Genomic DNA, 22,839 nt, shown 5'->3' on the forward strand with positions numbered 1-22,839 from the left:
AACCCAATATCTAGATCATTTTTTTCGACCAAAAGTCAAATAACATTTAGTATATATTAATATTATAGGCGGGAAAGTTACTTAAAGCTTCTTTAAATTATAATGCTCTGATTAACTATTCATCATAGTTATATTTTAAAATTTTTAAGTGATGTACCATAGAAAAGTGCCATTTGTCATGATAATTATTTTTGAACTTTTTTAAATGAAATAGATAAAAATATATATTGTAGACATGTTAAATCAAAATTTCAGTGATGTACCATAGATAAGTGGTAATTGTCATAATCGCTATTTTTGAACTTTTTTGAGTTTTTTAAAGCAAATTGCTAAAAATATATATTCTAAACATGTTAAATTAAAAATTCAGTGAGGATGTATCATATATAGGTGACAATTGTCATAATCGCTATTTTTGAACTTTTTCAAATTTTTTTAAAGGAAATATCTAAAAATATATATTCTAAACATGTTAAATTTAAAATTCAGTGAGGATGTATCATATATAGGTGACAATTGTCATAATCGCTATTTTTGAAATTTTTTTAAAGGAAATATCTAAAAATATATATTCTAAACATGTTAAATTAAAAATTCAGTGAGGATGTATCATAGATAGGTGACAATTGTCAAAATCGCTATTTTTGAACTTTTTCAAATTTTTTTAAAGGAAATAGCTAAAAATATATATTCTAAACATGTTAAATTAAAATTTCAGTGAGGATGTTTCATAGATAGGTGACAATTGTCATAATCGCTATTTTTGAACTTTTTTTAAAGGAAATATCTAAAAATATATATTCTAAACATGTTAAATTTAAAATTCAGTGAGGATGTATCATAGATAGGTGACAATTGTCATAATCGCTATTTTTGAACTTTTTTAAAGGAAATATCTAAAAATATATATTCTAAACATGTTAAATTAAAGATTCAGTGAGGATGTATCATATATAGGTGACAATTGTCATAATCGCTATTTTTGAACTTTTTCAAATTTTTTTAAAGGAAATATCTAAAAATATATATTCTAAACATGTTAAATTTAAAATTCAATGAGGATGTATCATATATAGGTGACAATTGTCATAATCGCTATTTTTGAAATTTTTTTAAAGGAAATATCTAAAAATATATATTCTAAACATGTTAAATTAAAAATTCAGTGAGGATGTATCATAGATAGGTGACAATTGTCAAAATCGCTATTTTTGAACTTTTTCAAATTTTTTTAAAAGAAATAGCTAAAAATATATATTCTAAGCATGTTAAATTAAAATTTCAGTGAGGATGTTTCATAGATAGGTGACAATTGTCATAATCGCTATTTTTGAACTTTTTTTAAAGGAAATATCTAAAAATATATATTCTAAACATGTTAAATTTAAAATTCAGTGAGGATGTATCATAGATAGGTGACAATTGTCATAATCGCTATTTTTGAACTTTTTTAAATTTTTTTAAAGGAGATAGCTAAAAATATATATTCTAAACATGTTAAAGTCACCTATCTATGATACATCCTCACTGAATTTTTAATTTAACATGTTTAGAATATATATTTTTAGATATTTCCTTTAAAAAAATTTGAAAAAGTTCAAAAATAGCGATTATGACAATTGTCATCTATATATGATACATCCTCACTGAATTTTAAATTTAATATGTTTAGAATATATATTTTAAGATGTTTCCTATAAAAAAAGTTCAAAAATAGCGATTATGACAATTGTCACATATCTATGATACATCCTCACTGAATTTTTAATTTAACATTTTTAGAATATATATTTTTTGCTATTTCCTTTAAAATAATTGAAAAAGGTTCAAAAATAGCGATTATGACAATTGTCACTTTTCTATGGTACATCTTCACTGAAATTTTATTTTAACATCTTTACAATATATATTTTTAGCTATTTCCTTTAAAAAAATTTGAAAAAGTTTTAAAATAGCGATTATGACAATTGTCACCTATCTTATGATACATCCTCACTGAAATTTTAATTTAACATGTTTAGAATATATATTTTTAGCTATTTCCTTTAAAAAAATTTGAAAAAGTTCAAAAATAGCGATTATGACAATTGTCACCTATATATGATACATCCTCACTGAATTTTAAATTTAACATGTTTAGAATATATATTTTAAGATGTTTCCTTTAAAAAATTTGAAAAAGTTCAAAAATAGCGATTATGACAATTGTCATATATCTATGATACATCCTCACTGAATTTTTAATTTAACATGGTTAGAATATATATTTTTTGCTATTTCCTTTAAAAAAATTGAAAAAAGTTCAAAAATAGCGATTATGACAATTGTCATCTATATATGATACATCCTCACTGAATTTTAAATTTAATATGTTTAGAATATATATTTTAAGATGTTTCCTATAAAAAAAATTCAAAAATAGCGATTATGACAATTGTCACATATCTATGATACATCCTCACTGAATTTTTAATTTAACATGTTTAGAATATATATTTTTAGATATTTCCTTTAAAAAAATTTGAAAAAGTTCAAAAATAGCGATTATGACAATTGTCACCTATCTATGATACATCCTCACTGAATTTTTAATTTAACATGTTTAGAATATATATTTTTAGATATTTCCTTTAAAAAAATTTGAAAAAGTTTTAAAATAGCGATTATGACAATTGTCACCTATCTTATGATACATCCTCACTGAAATTTTAATTTAACATGTTTAGAATATATATTTTTAGCTATTTCCTTTAAAAAAATTTGAAAAAGTTCAAAAATAGCGATTATGACAATTGTCACCTATCTATGATACATCCTCACTGAATTTTTAATTTAACATGTTTAGAATATATATTTTTAGATATTTCCTTTAAAAAAATTTGAGAAACTTCAAAAATAGCGATTATGACAATTGTCACCTATATATGATACATCCTCACTGAATTTTAAATTTAACATGTTTAGAATATATATTTTAAGATGTTTCCTTTAAAAAAATTTGAAAAAGTTCAAAAATAGCGATTATGACAATTGTCACATATCTATGATACATCCTCACTGAATTTTTAATTTAACATGGTTAGAATATATATTTTTTGCTATTTCCTTTAAAAAAATTGAAAAAAGTTCAAAAATAGCGATTATGACAATTGTCACCTATCTATGATACATCCTCACTGAATTTTTAATTTAACATGTTTAGAATATATATTTTTAGCAATTTGCTTTAAAAAAACTCAAAAAAGTTCAAAAATAGCGATTATGACAATTACCACTTATCTATGGTACATCATCACTGAAATTTTGATTTAACATGTCTACAATATATATTTTTATCTATTTCATTTAAAAAAGTTCAAAAATAATTATCATGACAAATGGCACTTTTCTATGGTACATCACTTAAAAATTTTAAAATATAACTATGATGAATAGTTAATCAGAGCATTATAATTTAAAGAAGCTTTAAGTAACTTTCCCGCCTATAATATTAATATATACTAAATGTTATTTGACTTTTGGTCGAAAAAAATGATCTAGATATTGGGTTAGGGGTGAAAAAAAGCAACCCTAACTTTAAGTCGTCTTTAAAAAGAAAGATCCATATTTTGGGTCGGATTGAATAAAACGACCCGATGTTTGAGTCTGAGTCAGAAAAACGACCCAAACTTTGAGTTGGAGTCGAAAAATACGACCCAAACTTCAAGTTTTAGTCGAAAAATACGACCCAAACTTCAAGTTTGAGTCGAAAAATACGACCCAAACTTCAAGTTTGAGTCGAAAAATATGACCCAAACTTCAAGTTTAAGTCGAAAAATACGACCCAAATTTCAAGTTTGAGTCGAAAAATACGACCCAAATTTTGAGTCGGAGTCGTAAAAAACGACCCATATTTTGAGTCGAGGTCGTTTTTTTCGGCTTGGACTTGGGTCGGAGTCGAAAAAAACGACCCATATTTTGGGTCGAAGTCGTTTTTTTCGGCTTGAACTCGGGTCGAAGTCGAAAAAAACGACCCAAACATTGAGTCGGAGTCGAATAAAACGACCCGAGCTTTGGGTCGGGGTCGCGACTCGCGGCGTTTTAACAACACTATATCTGGCTATATTTTTGATCCATTTAAAATTTAGTAGCGGATAGTGGTCAAATAGACTCGTGGTAACTTTTAAAAAATGTGATAAAACAAAATAAAATAGAATGGTTATGGTTATGGTGAAATAAAAAGATTACAATAAATAATTTTTTATCCTCAAGCGTTAAGGTTGAGCAATTGATTAGTTAAAGTATACTAAGTCCTCTTTTACAATTGGATATAAAAAAAGGCAAACCTTCGATCCTTATAGCGCCTTTAGGAAGAGTCCCATATTTATTGGAAATTGTTTTATCAATTTTTAAAGAAATAAAAGCAAATATTTGCAAAGTAACATTAATTTTTTTTTACCTAATCATATTTACTATGGTGGGAGGTTTAATTCCAACCCCCCTATCTTCGTCACTTTGTTTTGGTTATTATAAATTTTAAAAGAGGGTTCTAGCTTTTGGTTCCTAGAATTGCCCCGGTTCCGTTTCCAGTCAGGTTCTGGTTCCAAACTCTAGAATTCAATTGATGAAACATCAAAAGCTCTTAAAAAAATGGTGTCTAACAAATAAAACATCAATAGCTCTTAAAAAAAATGGTGTCTAACAATTAAAATTATATTGCTTGACTTCCAGTGCATATTGTATTGCATATGAAATAGCCTATAATTTATAAATGAAAAACAATATAAAAAGAAAAGCCATCCATTTTTTTAATATAATCAAATCATAATTGGTACGCGCAAAAAGTATAACAAGGCAATCATGCATTAGATTTACATTACGTATAAATTTTAACATATTAGTCTAGTCAATGCTATCGCAAAGTTTATTTTATATTTATATTATAATATATAAAAATAAATAATCAATTTAGGGTAAAATTCATTTTGAATTGACATATAATTTTTTTTAAAAATAAGTATATCCTTTCAAAAAATCAATAATGACACTGGCCTAATCTATATTACATTTACAATATTATCTCTCAATTTAGAACTGAAGTTTATTAAATACAATTTAGAAAGAAAAAAGAAATTCTAAGAAAGGAGGGATCCTAATGAAAAATATTATATCAGGGAAACATAAATGTCGCTCTAGAATGGATTTTTTTAAATTTAAAACAAGATATAAATTATATATTTTTTTTAGTTCCTTTTGGGGTATATATATTTTTTCAAATGTCATAAATAATTTTAATTTGAAATATAAAAAGAATTTCAATATAAAAAAATCAATCATTAAAAAACCCATTAAATATGATAGTTTTTTAAGTTTTGAGAAGAAATGCACTGATATCACTTTTTTTACCGATACCCTATACATACATTAGGCCGATACCTGGCACCGATATTCATATAAAAATTAGTGAAAAAAAGATACTTTACCATATTTTATTGAAGTTCATTTATTATTTTAATTATTTTTTTGCTTATTATGAATATAAGATTCTTATATCCCTCCGGATTATGATTAGTTTAAAGTGTTAGCCTTACATAATTTTTTAGTGCAAAATTGCATTGAAAAGTAGAGTTGAATAATTTGGTGTCGGTTCCAGGTATCGATAAAAATTTATAAGTATCAAACAAAAATCTGGTATCGCAGCATCATTGTATTGCTGCATCACTCCATAGGCGCACTAACCATGTGCTTAATTTTACCTAAACGAGGGGCGGGATACTGATTTGGGTTAGGATTAATTATGTGATAGCTTGTTTTGGCTACGATTAGAGTTTAAATAATATTTAGCGGTTCCTCGTAGTAAAATTAAACAGGTGCTTAGCATGGACTAAAGCCAGATATGTGCTAGACTTAGTCAATATGAGATGACTAGGGTTGAATTGTATTAATATATAAATAAACTTTATGGGCGTTTTTTTAGGAAGATAAAAATTTTGAATAGAAATTGAAAAAATTCATAAATTTGGTAAACTTTAATGAAAATAACTAAATAAGCATTTTAATCAATTTTAAAATCATGATTTCATTGTTACACATTTTAAAATTTGCGAGTTTCAAAACTTTTGAAAAAAATCGTAGTTCTAGACGTAGTCTTAAGAAAACCATGTGCAGAATTGTATTATATTTATATTTTAAAAAATATTCTATTTACCATTATAAAAAATATATGTATATTGGAATTAAATAAGGCTGCTTATTTTATTTATTTGCTCTTAGGAAAAAATTTAATATAATTCAATTTTTGCTCTTAGAAAAAATTAATTTAATTCAATTTTTTGCTCTTAGAGAAAATTAATATAATTTTTCAAAGCAAAGATAGTGGTAGGTTTGAGAAAGACGCATTTTTCTACTTTTTTTACGCAACGGTATATATTTTTTAAACCAGTTAGAACAAAAGTGGGATATATATGATCCCACGAATTTTATAATCCTGGGACACAAAAACGAAATATTTACAGTAATTTAATATTTCTTCCAAATCTATTGATTATTGATTTAATCGTTTTTAAGATATTTACAATTTGTTGAGCAAGGCGCGTAGCCAGCGGTGGGGTGGAGAAATCCCCCTGTATCAAATTTTTGAAAAAATATAAAAGGGCTTGCGTGTAGCAAATGGGGGGGGGGGGATTAAAATTTTAATTACAAAGTATTTTATTTCAAATAGGTCTGAAGCGGATATGATTGTAGATTTTTCCATTGGAATGTATTAATAAATTATTTATTACACAATAATTTATGCAATATTTTCAAAAAAATGAATTTGGTTGAAGTTATGAGAATCGCGAATATTATTATATTACAACGTAGAAAACCAAAAGAAATATCGACCAGGAATTTCTCGAGATTTATGTGATTGTTGAAGTGAAAGTGAAATTTTATGATTTTAAAATTCATAAGCCTCGACTTTCACCGACAAATAAATCGTTCCAATATTAACTTAGATTCAATTGAGGATTATTATAAAATAACCGTTTTTATTTAACTTTTGAATTTAATTTTGACTCAAATCAATGAACGTTTTGTGACTTATCAAATGGCTCTATCCAGTTTACAAATACTATATTTTATAACTCCAGGATATATCAAATCTTGATATTGAAAATTAAATATTTAGATAGCTAAATTTTATTCATAGGAGATAAATGTATCTGAAGGCCAATTAATTTCAAGAACTTAAATGGTATGAATGAAAGATTCATTTTTGTAGTTATCCTCAAAGAAATACAGTGTAAGCATTGAATACTTTATAAGCTTATATGTTCCAAATACATTCAATTATTGTATATTAATGATACCAATTATTACAAGGACAAATGAGACTATATCAAAAGTACGATATATTAAAATTGATTAAACAGACTAACTTTACTTATCGAGAATTTATCCCAAACACAAAACAAATTATTTAAAAAAGTGGCTCAATAAAGATTAAATTTTCATTTTTGAATGATATTTTGATTATATTTTTTAATCATTTTAAAATGTTTAATTTTATATTTTATTGTGATTTACATACAGGTTAATATAGCTATAATTAGAGATCTGCAAAGTTAGGCCCGGCCCGTACCCGGCCGGGCTCGGGCCTAAATCTATTTAAAATAATTGGGTTCGGGTCGGGCCTAATATTTTTTTAAAAAATTCGGGCAGGGTCGGGCCGGACTTTAGAAATTTTTTTAAATATATCTAAATTTATCAATTTTATATTGAATATTTTATGTAAAATAAAAATATTTGATTTTATTTATCGAAATTAAACGACATATAACATATGTCTTTTATTTTGAGTAATTAAAAAAATTAATTTCTATATTTAAATAAATTCTGGCCGAGTCGGGTCGGTAAATTTTTTAAAAAAAATTTTAGGGTTCGGGCCGGCAGAACTTTTTAAAAAAATTCGGGTTCGGGCCGGGCCGGCAAAGATTTTTTTAAAGAATTTCGGGCCGGGCCGGGCTTGTAAAATTAGGCCCGATGCAGATCACTAGCTATAATATTTTTTAACCGTTTTATATTCGCTCTTAATATTTTGAATTTTCCAATATTTTATTATTTATTGTTCGAAATTATAATATTTTCAAATATGATTGGTTCTAATAAATTTTATATGATTAGTTCTTCTAATAAATCTTTAATGCTCCAAAAAAAATCCCCCCCCCCTTCCCTTAAGAAATTCCTGGCTAAGCGCCTGTTTTGAACTTAAAGAAAAATAAATTCAACTTTTGTAACTTACGAATTTTTTTATAAAAACAAATTCCGTACTTTTTACTACTTATAATATTTGTATATAAACATTTTTTTAAAAAACTATTGTTTTAATTTCTTGATGGCTATAATTTTCAAAGGACAACAAATTTATAAGGAATTTTCATCAATTTTAAAAGGAAAGCCTTTTTAAAAAACATAAGGTATGAATGACATTATTCTGAAAGTAGGGGTATTTAAATATTGGATAGGTCCGATAAGATAATTTATTTTTTAAATTAGACATCGGCCGATAGTTTCAAATTTGCCGATCCTACATCATAGCATTATGAATTTTTTTTAAAAATTATAATATTCAATATTCATTCTAATTAGTTATTTTTAGAAATTGATGTTTGTAAATTATTTGTCAAATAAAGGTAATATGCATTAGTTAGAGCCCTAAACTGACCTGTCTAATTAATACGAACTTGGATCGATTGGATAAAAATTCTCTCGGATTCAGTAGAGAACTTTATACGGGGCCGGATGGTATTTAGATTTCGTAAAGATTTTTCCCCCTAACCCTGCATTCACAGTTAGCAGAAATTCGCGTCGAAGTATACAAAATATGTTGTATTTATCTGTATTTTTGTATACCTAGCCGCGAATTCGCTTGAATGCAGGGCATAATTTTTTTAAGAACAAAAATTTTTATATACCTCTAGTGCCGTTGCTTATAATTTTTGGGCTTTCCTCAAAAAATAGTATATTTTTTGTTTCGAATAGGATCAGAGAGCCATTTTAAAAAATAGGGTTTCAGATCGTATTCGAAAATAGTCGGATAAGTCGAACAATATTTTTTGAAAATCTTTTCTTAGAACGAGTTGGACACGAAAAAATAGATCGTATGCAATGATAATAAGTATTAATCGACATAAATAATGTATTATATAAATAATTATATTAAATGGCAAAAACGAGGCTTATTTTGCTTTGATTTTAAATTATATGCAAATTTTTTCCCATTTTATTATAGAAAATGTGTAAAAGGAGGCTGAATCCAAAATTTGACAAAATCATGGATTTAACAAATTTAACTAAAAATTTTCTAGATTTTCAAATTTTTTTTTTTACTTTCCGATAGAAAAAAAATTTCTTTATTTTCATCAAAGTTTAAAAAAAAATTTTTCTAAGTTTAAAAATTATTCGCAATCAAATATAGGTATTATTATATAATTTTTATACAGATTGTAAGAAAGATTTTTTTTAAAAAAACAAAAAATATTGTTTTTTTTTACCTGAATCTCAATTTATTATTTAAACTATCTCATTTTATGATTTTAATGCTAAAATAAGCACGATTGTCAAAGGTCATAAAAAATAAAGTCAGGGATGACAAATCAGCATTCCATTAATCGATATGGTTCCTTCTACTTGGTTTGATGGCGACTTCAAAAAACATTATATTTTATTAAAAAAACTATATTTTATTGAGTCTGGAACCTGAATTTAAAAAGGGTTTCAGGTTTTGGTTCATATAAACTTAAGGAGACTTTGACTGATTTTATTATATAAAAACATATTGTAAATTCAATTTTTAAAAAAATGTTGCCCTCGAAGATAATATTTTGATATTAACTAACCAAAAGTGGAGTTAGGAGATTTGTGCAGGAATATAGAACAGGTATAATATTATTAATATTGTTACATGATAAAACCTTGGCATATAAATTTTAAATTATTTAATAAATTTTAATCAACTTAATCCCAATATTAAAAAAAATTATGTCATAAATTGTTTTATCGTAAATTAACATAAAAATAACATTAAAAAAATAGATTCCTTAATTCACCCAAAATCTTCAAATTTTTAAATGAAAGAAATGCATATTAAAATAACGTTCAAACTATGATGTAGTACCAGATGTCCTGTAGAGCCAGCCCGCCCCCGGCGGTCATCATCAATAAAATATAGGCCAAGTTTGTGTATCATAATTATAAAATGAATTTTAAAAAAACATGAGGTGAAAAATTTTTACAATTCATTTTTAGATAATATTTTGTTATAAATAGATAAATATCATTAAATTATCTAAATTATTGCCGAATATTTAAATTTAATACACAACATTAATAGAATCTAAAATACTTTTGAGATTACATCCGTACAAGATATTACAATTTAAGCTGTGGGGCGCAAAAGATCATGGGTCTAGATCTAAAAAAACCAATGGAGTGTGGGTGGCGAGCCGAAAAATATTAATTTTGCAGGTCTCGTAATTAGGACTCTGAGCTGCCGGCGCGATTGAGATGAGCGGCAGTGCCAGGGTCACCGCCGATTTTTTTATGCCGGTGGCGTGGGGTATAAAATTTTTAGAATTATATATTTAGTCTTCATCTATTTTAACCTGGCAACTAGAAATGTGACGCAAAAGCAAACTGGTGAAACCATATTATCTGATATCGATAGTATAGAAGAGGAATTCTACTTAAAAAACAAAATAATACAGATAGTAACTGATGCTGGGGCAAATGTATAAAGAAGCGTCTGATTGGGGGACCATGAGCAACATTTATGCTTATGGCATGGTCTTCATAATTTAATTACAGTTGATGGCATAAAAAGAAGTTGCAAGAATACTCTGATTAAAAAAAATTAGAGAAGTCATTTCAGCCCTCGGGTATCGAGTATTTGATTTGGAATGTGAAATTTAGGTTAAGCATCGTAAATGCCTGCAATCAATTTATGTGACAGGCCATATTTTGGATATTTTTGATATCTCTGGTGAGGCTGATAATATAAATTGCATTGCACCAACAGATCTAATTAATACGACGAAAACCTTAAAATTAAATTGTCCTACCTAGAAGAGCATATTAATTATGTAGAAAGTATCCGTATGGAAAACAATTTTCAAAACTTTCAATAAGAAATGGGATCTAGTTGGCGAACTTTACATATTATTAAATCCACTCAGAGAGTCTGAGGAATTTCTTTCCTCCCAAAGGGAAAATAAATTAGGATTATCCTTTCGCAGTGAAATAGAAACACATATACAAATCAATAACTCTGATTGCTCATATATAATTTGTCTAAAAGAAAATATGCAAAAATACTTGTCCATAGGTTTCCAATTACCGAACTTCAAATAATTTGATTAATTTTAAACATTCGATAGCGACACTACTTGATCCGAGATTTCAAAATCTTAAAATTGTTTCAATAAATTCGAATTCTACGACATCATTTTTAATTAGACATTTAAAACTTTTAGAGAGCGATAGAAATGCACAGAGTGAGATTCAAGTTGAAGATAATGGGCAAATATGGAGTTAATAGATAGCTAAAATAGCTCATATAAACATTCCCTTCCAAGCAACGATTAGAATAACATTAGCAATCCAGAGCAAGAATGCCATATTTTAATCAGGTAACATAGTATATCAGAAGAATGCACAACATTTTGGGAAAAAAGCGACTGCAACTTCCTAGTCTTGCTAATTTAGCTAGGAGGGTTTTTTGTATACATGCAACTAGTACACCCTGCAAAAGATTTTTTTTCATCCCTGGATTAATACTCAATGCAAAAATGAGTTCTTTATGTCCAACGAATCTTAATAAAATACTATTTATTCATGACAATTATAATTTTACAAAATCTGATTTCTTATTTATTATGTTTCTTGCTTTATATTTTATTTGCATTCCAAATTTGTATAATTTGTTTTAATAAAAATAAACCTAATATTACTCATTTGTATTGTATGACTCTGACCTGAGTAAAAATGAAATTCCTTAGTCTATTTCTGAGAAAGAGAAAATACATAAATTTAGGACAGGAAATAATTTGAGAACTGAAACAATATTAACAATGTTGGAACTAATAACACAGCTAATTTATAAAAAAAATGTAATACATTAATCATAAATTTAATTAATTTTAAATAAATAGCGTGCCGAATGCCGATAAATTTATTTTTAAAAACCGCCGCTGTCAATTGAGACTTCGGTGTATAGGTGAACTCGTAATTACCTTTTAATATCGGATGGGATAAACCAGATTTTTTTTAAAATATCGGGTATAAGTAGATATTTTAAATTGACCAGATATTATCAAAACGATTGTTAAAAAAATTATTTAAAATCTATTCTATAATATCTTTTTGGTTTAATCTCATTCCTTCTATCTATGCATATTTCACATGTTAAGTCTAAAATTATTAAGATCGGTTAATAAAGGTTATCTCGGTTCAGATTCTAAAAAGCTACAAATTTTAAGTTAGAATAATGAGATTAAAAATAATATGCGTGTATAATTTTACCGATGCTATATTTATTAAAGTCATTTTTGCGGATGCCCCAAGAAGTTGTGAAAGATTTTTTATGCCTAAATTTCTGGCATACCTCTAAAGATATCCTCAATGATTCATTTGCGTTGTCTAGGTCAACCTAATGGCATATCGAAAAGAATAAAATCAATTTAAAAAATAATTTATATGCATATTAAAATGATGTAATTTCATTATGAAATTATCGAATCGACATTCCATACAATTATAAATCATGGTTGTAGACCTTGAATAAAGCTGAATAAGCGGGATGATAGCGCCACATCGCTATCAAATAGATATCAGACAATGAATCAAGCATTCATTGTGATGGAGAGCGATATCTATTTTCCTATCGCCATAGTTAACTTGGATTTTTATATCTAATATTACTTACAAAGTAAAGTGCTTGCGTAAGGTAAATTTCAAATAATTCATTCCAAATGGCAACATGATTGGTAAACGGTTGCGTTAAAAAAAGGGAAATTGTTTTTTTTATATTTTTCAACTAAATTTTTAAAAATATAATTTTAATAAAAAAGCGTTTTTTTTAAACATAGCGAGCTTCTACTAAATTTGTAAGCACTAAAACTTATATTTTGAGACGATATCGCACTAACTATATGTTTAGCCTAAGTTAGGTCTCGTTTCTGGGCAATGGGCGTCCAAATCCGTAGCCAGGAATTTCCAGGGAGGGGGCAACCGTTTACAGGGGGCCAATATTTTTTGAAATAAAAAAAAAGTTAGGCACTCATACAATTTTTTTGATATTTCTATTAAAAATTTGTAAACAACGATTTTTGTAATTTTAACACAAATGAATTAAAAGCTAAATTCTGTATTATTTTGTCATTAATATTAAATTTTATTTGCATAGATTCTCTAGTGCTCGATAGAACTCTCTTTAGTGTAGAGAATGAAGCCTCACAAAAAAAGCCGTTGTTACATGATGATAGCTGCTGAGTAATTCTTTATGCAAGATTGATATTTTTTTCATAATATTTACGATATTTTCAAAATTATCTTTCTTTAACTTCTGCAGCTAATAATCCTTTAACTATTTTCATTTCATGATGTAACGTTTCCATATTTAAGTTTGATAATGATTCTAATGGGGCCATTTTATCTGATATAAAATAAAGGGGGGACGATGTATTACATAATAGACCATCTTGTGTAAATATATCTAAAAACGATCACAAAGTAATCAATAATTTTATAATAATTCTATTTTAAAGGAATCCAATTGAAATCCTTTTCACAATTGAAATGGGATTTGGTATCGGCTAAAAAACCTTAGATATTTATAAGCCTTTTACGCCCTTTGATGATTTTTGAGGACTGAGATTAAATTTTGATAAAAGTTACTCAGCCTTAATTCTAATCAAACCAAAAAAATTATCACTTCTTTTATTTTTTAATATATTAATTGTGGAATATAAATTTTTAGCACCCACTATATTAGTAACTACTGACTGTAGATACTTATTTAGTAGATATATTGTTATTAAAATTGAAATGATCAATATAATATTATTTTTATATACGCATTGAAATAAAAGACCAGAGGCTTCGACTGAATCGATTGGAAACCTCTTAAAAGTTCTATTAGAAAAGTAAAATAATACTTCACTAATAGCCTCAAAATTCCTCCAAATGATATGAGATATGACCAGTCCACCTCTGGTCTAAAACTCTCTTAAGAGTATAGCCTGTATATCAGGATAAGTTAAAATGACTGAAAAAAATTATATAATGCATTTGATATTAAAAAATTAGAACTGATAACAATATTATTATACCAATTTTCAACCACAAGATGCAACCTGTGGTTATAGCATTGTATATATGGCACTTTTTTTATTACTCCTCCAATTCGGCTAGACATGACGTTTGCACATCATATCCCTATTCGATAAATTAATAATTAATTCATTAAGTTGCTTTAAAATACAATTAGTAATGCTTCAGCAAAAAGATATTGTAAATTAATGATTCCTATCTCCACTTATAAAGAATAATCATGCTGTTTGCACAACTTGTTTATTAATTTGTATAAATTAAATAAATAATGTTTTTCTAAAAATTTTGTCGTATTTTCATTTAAATTTAATCGTTAATGGTGAATTAAAATTTAATAACTAAATAATTTTTTTTTTAAATTTCGAAACCAGAAATTTCTCGAGGGACCAGGTTTGGGGGCCAAAAAAATTTTTGGAAGGAAGGGGGGCTTGTCCCCTGTATCTAAAGCCTTATGCGCGTCGCTAAGTATTTTTTAAAAGCAAGCAAATAATAGGTAAAATTTATAATCCATAAAACGATGTATTTCATCGCATCGCGCATTCATCATAAATTTTATCTATTATTTATTGCTTTTGAAAAATACCCAGCGATGCGCGCTTACTATAAACGAGGCTTTAGAAAAAAATGTTTAAAATCTTAAAAATATTACTTATTTATAATGATATTCGTGTAAGCCATCGTCTAGTCATTATAAAAAATTATTTTAAATCTTATGATATTAAATATAGATGTATCCCGATCCCATCCAAAATTAGCTGCGACGCGTCCAATACAAGGTTAGCGTAATTGGGATGCATCTCATCTTTCAAAAAAAAAACTAAAAAGAAAGGAATATTTTTTTAAAAACTGAAATTATAAAAAAAAATTATAGTAGTTATATTTTAAAAAACTGAATTTAAAAAAAATGAAATCTATATATATGTTTTTAAAATATTTATATATTTCTTCATAATCTCTTGCGCGCTTATTAATGGACATAGGTAACAAATATAAACAGAGACAAAGAGAGGTTATTATAATATTATATATTTTGTAACTTAATGAACAAAAGAATCTCTTTTATTGCATCTTCATCAAAATCCGAAAATTCCATTTATTGACATATTCTTGACATTATATTAAAATTTAAAACAAAATAAAACTTTAATTACAACATCTCTCCCCTTTAATTAAGTCTACAAGCTCATACATATTTAAAAATGGGCCTTTTATAAATCTAATTTTAAAAAATACAAGTGTTTTGTTCACTGACTATCTATTTTTTATGAAATATAACATTGTTATTGATTAATATCTTTTTTTCCTTTGAATTTAATTGTATATATTTTTTTTAATAACTTATATTAGTATGGATATAAAACTATAAAGTATTAAAAAATTAAATTTCTATTAAAAAACATTATTGAGACGAGAAAGTTAAGACCGGACGGGCGTGACATCCAAATTGCGCCCTAGGGATGTGTCCAATCCAAGATATACCGTTTTTAGGACATAAGAGATTTTTTTATATTTCTACTTATAAAAGAGAGAATTGCAATAATAGTTCATATAAACAACTTAAAAGTTTATATCAATTAAATTTCCTTTATACAACTAATTTATATCAAACAATTTTAAAATGCAAGCTAATACTGATAATGATTTATAAATATAACCTTACTTGTTGTTTGAGTTTGAAAATTTTTTAAAATTTTTTTTAAAAAAATCGATAAAAAAAAAAGAAGTTTATAGATAATGTGGTATAATACATAAGTTGAGAATTCAAAAGAGGAAGCATAATAGATCATATATAATTGTAAAAAGGAAGAAATGAGAAAGGACTGGTTCAAAAATTATAGTTAAGCGTTACGATCACGTGATGATATTTAGATATCATATGTATTAAGTTATTCCAAAATTTCTCGTGTCCAATAAGAAAATTCCCTCGTTATGAATGTATTCTTTGTTTTTAGCATAATATGTCAAAATTTTTTACTTTATTTTAAATAAAAATTTATACTATTAATCAATCTTTCTAATTTTTTGTAGTTTGAAAATTAATTAACTCCATCCAAAATAATGTTTTATATATAAATATCTCTATTGACCGTTTGAACTATATAATATAATATAATAAAGTGTATAAATATAAATATTTCGACTTGGGGGGTAAGGGGAAGGTTAAAAAATTTTTGGGAGGGTGAAACCCTTTGTCCCTATTCAAAATATGCCGTGATTTATATAAATCAATTATTAAAATATACATTTTATTTTCATTATTTTTAACTTTTAAGAGGTTGATATTTTTTTTAATTTATTCTCTTTTGTACAAATTATTAATAGGTATGAAGATAAATATGGACTCAACTTATAACTTGCCATACCTTTAGTTACTCATTTTTCTAATAATAAAATATAATCAGAACTTCTCCAGAATGTTCCGAAAAATAATATCAAAATTTTAAATTAATATATTACATAATTATAAATATTCATTTTCTTCTTTTAATTTAAATAAAATTAGATATTTGAAGGGAGGGGGGAGAAGGCAGGAACGTCGTGGATCCATACGTAAAAGGTTTTTGAGCATAGTTGGAGATAAGCGCATGGCGCTTAAATAAAATAATACTAAAGCTATCCGATGTAGTGTTGTTAAAAACCTCTACTTAACCGAATTTTTTAAAAAAGGACTAAATCAAAAATATTGGTCTTCTAAAAATATAAGGGTAAAGTGAACTACAAAATATTTAAAGGAGCAATACAGATACAAATTATGGGATAGATAGAAATTTATTGGAACTGTGGTGTTAATACGGAGGGAGTGAGGGTCTCTTCCTTCATGAAATCTTTCACCCGCTCTGCATTTAAATATTCTTATTTAATTTGGGGGAATTTTCCAGGGTTTATTAAAAATTTTCAATCTCCCCCCCCCTTCCCCAGTTGATTTTGGCCTAATTATGGCATGGTAATTCACAATTAATTTCATTGTTGTTTATTATTAATATCTATATTCTTGAACATTTAATTTACTCAATCACATTTTTTGAGCAAATTAACATAATCACACTTTTTCTCACGTTTTTAAATTTTTTCAAAATATTTTTAAAAACAAATATAAAGTTTTAAAAATTTTTTTTGGATAATTTTTAAATTATTCAAAAAAACTTACAATAAGATAAAATTTTGATTATAAATATTAAGTAAAAATATATTTAAAATAAAGAAAAAGGACCAAAGTCCCGCAAATTAGGGGGTATGGGAACGAAACCCTCAAAAAATTATTATAAAAGAAATACTCAAGTTTTAGAGTGAAAAATATCTGGAAACCCTGGATGTAACCAATCCTGGCGGAACAGTTCTGTTAAAATAGCCTCAAATAACGCATTTATAAATGAAAAAATAACTTTCTTGTTAAAATTCCAGACGATCCGCTTGCAGGCCATACAGATTAAATTTATCTGTGGGTATGCGGAGGGGGGGGGGTAATTTTATAAACAATACCGAATTCGATACAATTCAACTTTTTAGGGACTTGAACAGACGAGATATTTTAACGAAAATGGAAAATTTTAAGCACTGAAGGATAATAATAGTGTTATAATTGAAAATAATATTCATAAAATAAAACCAGCAAAGAAACAAAAAATAAGATCTACGACTGGTTCAATAAATTTTAAAATAAAGGTCGAAATTTGATTGAGCGAAAGAATATCTATCCAAGTCTGACTACTCAAAGTTTGATGAGATCGGGTGTAGTTTAGTCCATGTATGGCTCTAATTATTTAGTCATAAAGTTATCCATTATATAATAATAAATAATCCCTAGATTAATAATAAAGCAGTCATTAAAATATTAAATCCTGTCTTTTACAATTTCTAGATTTTCATAGTTACAAGTTTCCCCCACATTATTTATTAATTTATTTTCCAAAATTTTTATATTTACTTTAATTTAATTTATTTTGTCACTCCATGCTATCGTTGCCAAAAGTAAGAATTCGAAAATATCTTTTTAGCAACTTGTTATATTTTTTATTAAATTAACTAATTATATTCGTGCTCCATATAAATTATGGACCTACGAAATCGAAGTTTTTTGGTGAGAGCCTACCGACAGGATGGCAACAAAGTATTTTTTAGATCAAGGCCAGCCCGTGGTGGTCAGAATTTTTTTAAAAGCTTATAGGAAAGAATTCTCAAATTGGAAATATTTATTATTTACTATTCATTTTCATATCATATTATTTGGTATTAAATAGAATAAAATTGATAAGTATCATTAAATTGTCAAAGTTATTGGAATATTTAAATTTTAATGCATAACATTGAAATATTTTCCACCTGATTTTTTAAAAATTTTTCTTATTTTTTAAATTCATTTTCAAAAAAAAAGAAGAATAGGAAGGAAATATAACAAAAATATTATTTTGGGCCACTGGCAGGGTTCATATTAATGTTATCACTGGTCAATGAGCTGGACTGATGGGTTGGCCTTATAGGACTTTAATATATATTTTATATATATATAATAATGAATACTAATTTACTATACTGTCAAGTCTTATTTATATTTATTTGAAGAAGAATAATTAAAGACCTGCAAGCCTGAAACAAATAATGAATAGAAATGTCCTGGATAAACATAACCCAAACCAAAATACACTGAATAAATGTTCCTTTTTTTAGCATTTGAACAAATTTCAAATTGAGGTATTTTAGTATAATGTTTTTTTTTGTCTGTGGGTTTTTTTGTCCTATGTCTCATAGTACGGAATGTAGGTGGTTTGCCTCTAACATAGTACAATTTTAAAAATTCAATCTGGGTCATGCCTAAATACAATCACAAATCCCAAAAAAAGTTAGGCCTAAAATGGCCAATTTTTTTTAAAAAAATATAAATTATATCAATTAATAAGTCTGATAATATAATGTATCATTTACATTCATAGAGCTCATACTTTCAATCTCCTTTTGAAACAATTTTCAAAATAGAGACAAAATTATAGTGACAAAATTTTTAAAATCTAGACTGGGCAAAATGTGTTTTAAAAGCCCAAACCAGAAAAATATTTCAAAAAGCAGGGCTGGCTCAGGGTGGAAAATATAAATTTTAAAATCCTTGCTATTGAGCATTCTATTATTAAATTATTTTTAAGCTATGGTAAAGAATCAACCAGGTTTTTTAAAAAATTGGATCCAGCTTGTTAATTATAATTTAAACAATTATAAATATTGTATTTTTATTGGAAAATTGGGGTAATATAAGTAAATGTTATGTGAATAAGCTTTCTAAATTATAAAAAGGTTTATTATTACCCATAACTATAGATGGAAAACAACTAATATTAACCAACTAGCAAAACTGAGCCCAAACAATAAATTTAAGTATTGTTGAAGTTATAAAAATAACTGTCTAATAGCCAGATTAATTTTAAATAGAATATCCCTAATGACTACTAAAAAATGAAAACAAAGAGATTTATTTTATATAAAATAAAAGTGATTAAGTAATGGCTTATAGATTTTTAAATAAAAAAAAACTATTAGCCAAAGCTATTTAAATTGACTATGGCTATTAATCACAGTATTGTCACTAGGATGAGGGGGGGGGGGGTGGTGAGCTCACATTAAAAGAGCTTAAAAATGTCATTTTGAAACTGTTAGCTTAAAAAATTCAGAAATGCAAAAAAAAATAGTTTTGGAGTCCCCTGAGATAAGGCTAGTGGAACCACTTCTTAATTATAGTCATTTTTTATTATGGTTTATCTTATACATATTTTTATTGGCTATAACTAAGTCATTCCTAATCTTTATTAATAACTAATAAAATTAAGTCAAAAGTTAGTATGTAAAAATGATTAATTACAGTGTCAAATGTCATAAATGCTTGAAGATATAATAATGTGCTATAGCCTAAGGAATGGTAGATACTGTTAAGAATGCTAATATATTATATAATATTATTAGTTGATTGATAAGTACTGTGGTTTCAAAATTTGCTTTGCAAGATTGTATTTATTATTAAGAAATAGTTGAAGTGCCAAACATGTTTCATATATTGATTCTTGTAAAGACATATGATAACTATATAATTTTTTAGATTAAAAAATAATAAATGAAAAACTTTGTAAATATTTCAGAGGCATCATAAAATTCCTACAAAAAATTATTATACAAGTATGTTACTTATATATAACCTCTTCGGTAACAGATTCATTCATTGAAAGTTAATTGGAAGACTTAAAAACTAAATGTAGTTTCATATCAAATTATAAAGAAATCCCTACATTAAAAACATATGTTTCTAAAAATTTGTAGCTGACTATAAAAAATAGGTCGATTGATCATGTCAGTAATCATATCAATAATCATGTCTTAATGTCAGTTATTTTCATATGATTTTTTAAAAAGTGTATTTATAAATTACCTAGCATTGTTTATTAGCAGGCGCGAACGCAGGGGGAAGGGGAAGGGGGATAAATCCCCCCTCCCCAAAGCCAAAAAATTCAGATGCTATATTTTTCAAAAATATTATTTTTTATATTTGTCAATATTTACTATATTTAATTACATTTATTATCACATTTATCTACTAAGTTATTTTATCAATCAATTTTGATTACAAGTTTTCCAGCGTAATATTTACTGATTATTTTCAAATTTTTAGTGGCGTAATATTTATCTACCTTTTTCAATTTCTAGTCAAATAATAATTATTTCTGAAACTTCTTATCCAACAGGGAGAAAAAAATTGCAACCTTCTCCAACGAGATAAAGTCTCCGCCATAAAGCAGTAACAGTTTTATGGAGTTAGAAGAACCAATTATTTGCTATTATTGAAATATCACAATGGCCTGAAAGAAATTCCTCAGAAGCAAAATAATTATTCGATTAAATGCTTATTCCAAAATTTTTTCTCATTAGAATGTATTATTTAATTATACAACTAATTTATGTATTTTTCAAAAACATGACATTGACTTGATTAAGAAGATGAGTATAGCGGAGAGCATTTATTAGAACTCAAGGAAATGAGGGCTATGTTGATGAAGAATTTCATATTTTATGTTATTGTTGAGTAAAAAGCAAAGTTATACGTGTTTAATATTTGTCTCCCTCCACTTGCAATAAGGCAAGCTTTTCAAAACATTAATATAGGATCAGTAGAAGAGTATATCTTAAATACAGATACATTTATAACCCAAATAAATGAATGGTTTTTAATTCATCATGCAGCACTTGCCATATGCAAATATTACCTCCACAAAAGCCTATCCAATCTTTTTCAGATGGTGATAGAAAAAAAATTTTGTTAGATTTTTATAGTGAAGATGTTAAAGTATCTTATGATGCCCTATTAGCTGAATAACTATGTTTATAAGATTAACTATGGTTGATATAGTCCCAAAAAATGCTATGGATGCTCTGCATTATTTCAAACACCTTCTCGATTATATTCCCAATGTATTAAAAGGGTTTATATATTAGCAACTCCTCCCATTAGTAAACTGTAGCGTGATTCATTAACTCCCCTTATTACATACCTCTAAGTTAAGAAATCACTATGATAGATTAACTCCCCCTTTGATGAATAGTGTTAAGGAGGGAGTTGATTAATAACTAAGATCTTAGTTACAATGTAAATTGATAGGGAGAGTTATATGATCATGCAGTTTTTTTTAATATTACTGAAATTCTTGTAAATTTAATTTTTGATATTTAATATGATTTTCAAATTTAAATTTTGAATCGAATTTTAATTTTATTTATCTAATTTGTGAAAACATACATCCTAATTCAAAAAGTAACAAATTTTATTATTTTAATATAAAAATATTAAATAGTGAATCTCAATGTTATCAATGATATTTATAATTACCTTAAATGCAAAACCTACCCAACCTCCTATATCGGCGATCATGGGTTAAAAAGAAACCTTAGAGTCAAATGTTCCAAGTTTTTCTTAGAGAATGATAAATTATACCATTACCTACATAATGCTGAAGTTATCTCACTCTTTAGCCAACAACAAAAACTTTTAGTCTCATTCCATGGAGGATGTGATGTGAGACAAATCCAGCGTCTACATGACAGAATTTTAACTGGATGCAAACTCCCTTCAAAAACAGTTGCCCACCCCCCTAAAAAATTTCCCATCTGCCAAATATTAATATTTTGTAAATATAAAGGATTTATTTTGTAAATACAAAGGATTTATTTTGTAAATACAAAGGATTTATTTTGTAAATACAAAGGATTTATTTTGTAAATATAAAGGATTTATTTTTTAGATAAATTCAATTAAAACCTCGATTATTTACAATGAATTCATTATTATAGCATTATGAGCTTGATAAAATATCTAAACCTTTTAAATTACATTTAAAAGGATAGTTGAATTTGGGAAACAATGTATAAGATTGTTTGCAATTAATAGATTTGGTCGATGAATTGTATTATAATAGTTCTATAATAAAAGTATTACTTTCCTATTTCATCTCAAATTTAATA

At 26.4% G+C, this 22,839-nt stretch overlaps 1 protein-coding gene across 2 annotated transcripts in view; it reads right to left on the minus strand.

Moving 5' to 3' along the window:
* Positions 1-20,643, minus strand: part of LOC135923266 (tetratricopeptide repeat protein 39B-like) — a 40,281-nt gene extending 19,638 nt beyond the window's left edge. Inside the window, exons 1-5 of one of the 2 annotated variants that reach the window (XM_065457922.1) lie at positions 20,526-20,643; positions 20,453-20,484; positions 20,311-20,412; positions 20,195-20,270; positions 12,541-12,667 (exon numbers count right to left, since the gene is read on the minus strand). In XM_065457922.1, the coding sequence (XP_065313994.1) occupies positions 12,541-12,667; positions 20,195-20,270; positions 20,311-20,412; positions 20,453-20,484; positions 20,526-20,549 (361 nt within the window). In that variant the 5' untranslated portion in view covers positions 20,550-20,643. The remainder of the gene's footprint in view (positions 1-12,540; positions 12,668-20,194; positions 20,271-20,310; positions 20,413-20,452; positions 20,485-20,525) is intronic. The other variant, XM_065457921.1, reaches the window with a different exon arrangement.
* Positions 20,644-22,839: the final 2,196 nt, after the last annotated feature.

This window comes from Gordionus sp. m RMFG-2023, chromosome 2, assembly GCF_954871325.1.
Source record: "Gordionus sp. m RMFG-2023 chromosome 2, tfGorSpeb1-WG-v2, whole genome shotgun sequence".
NCBI classification, from domain to species: Eukaryota; Metazoa; Nematomorpha; class Gordioida; order Chordodea; family Parachordodidae; genus Gordionus; species Gordionus sp. m RMFG-2023.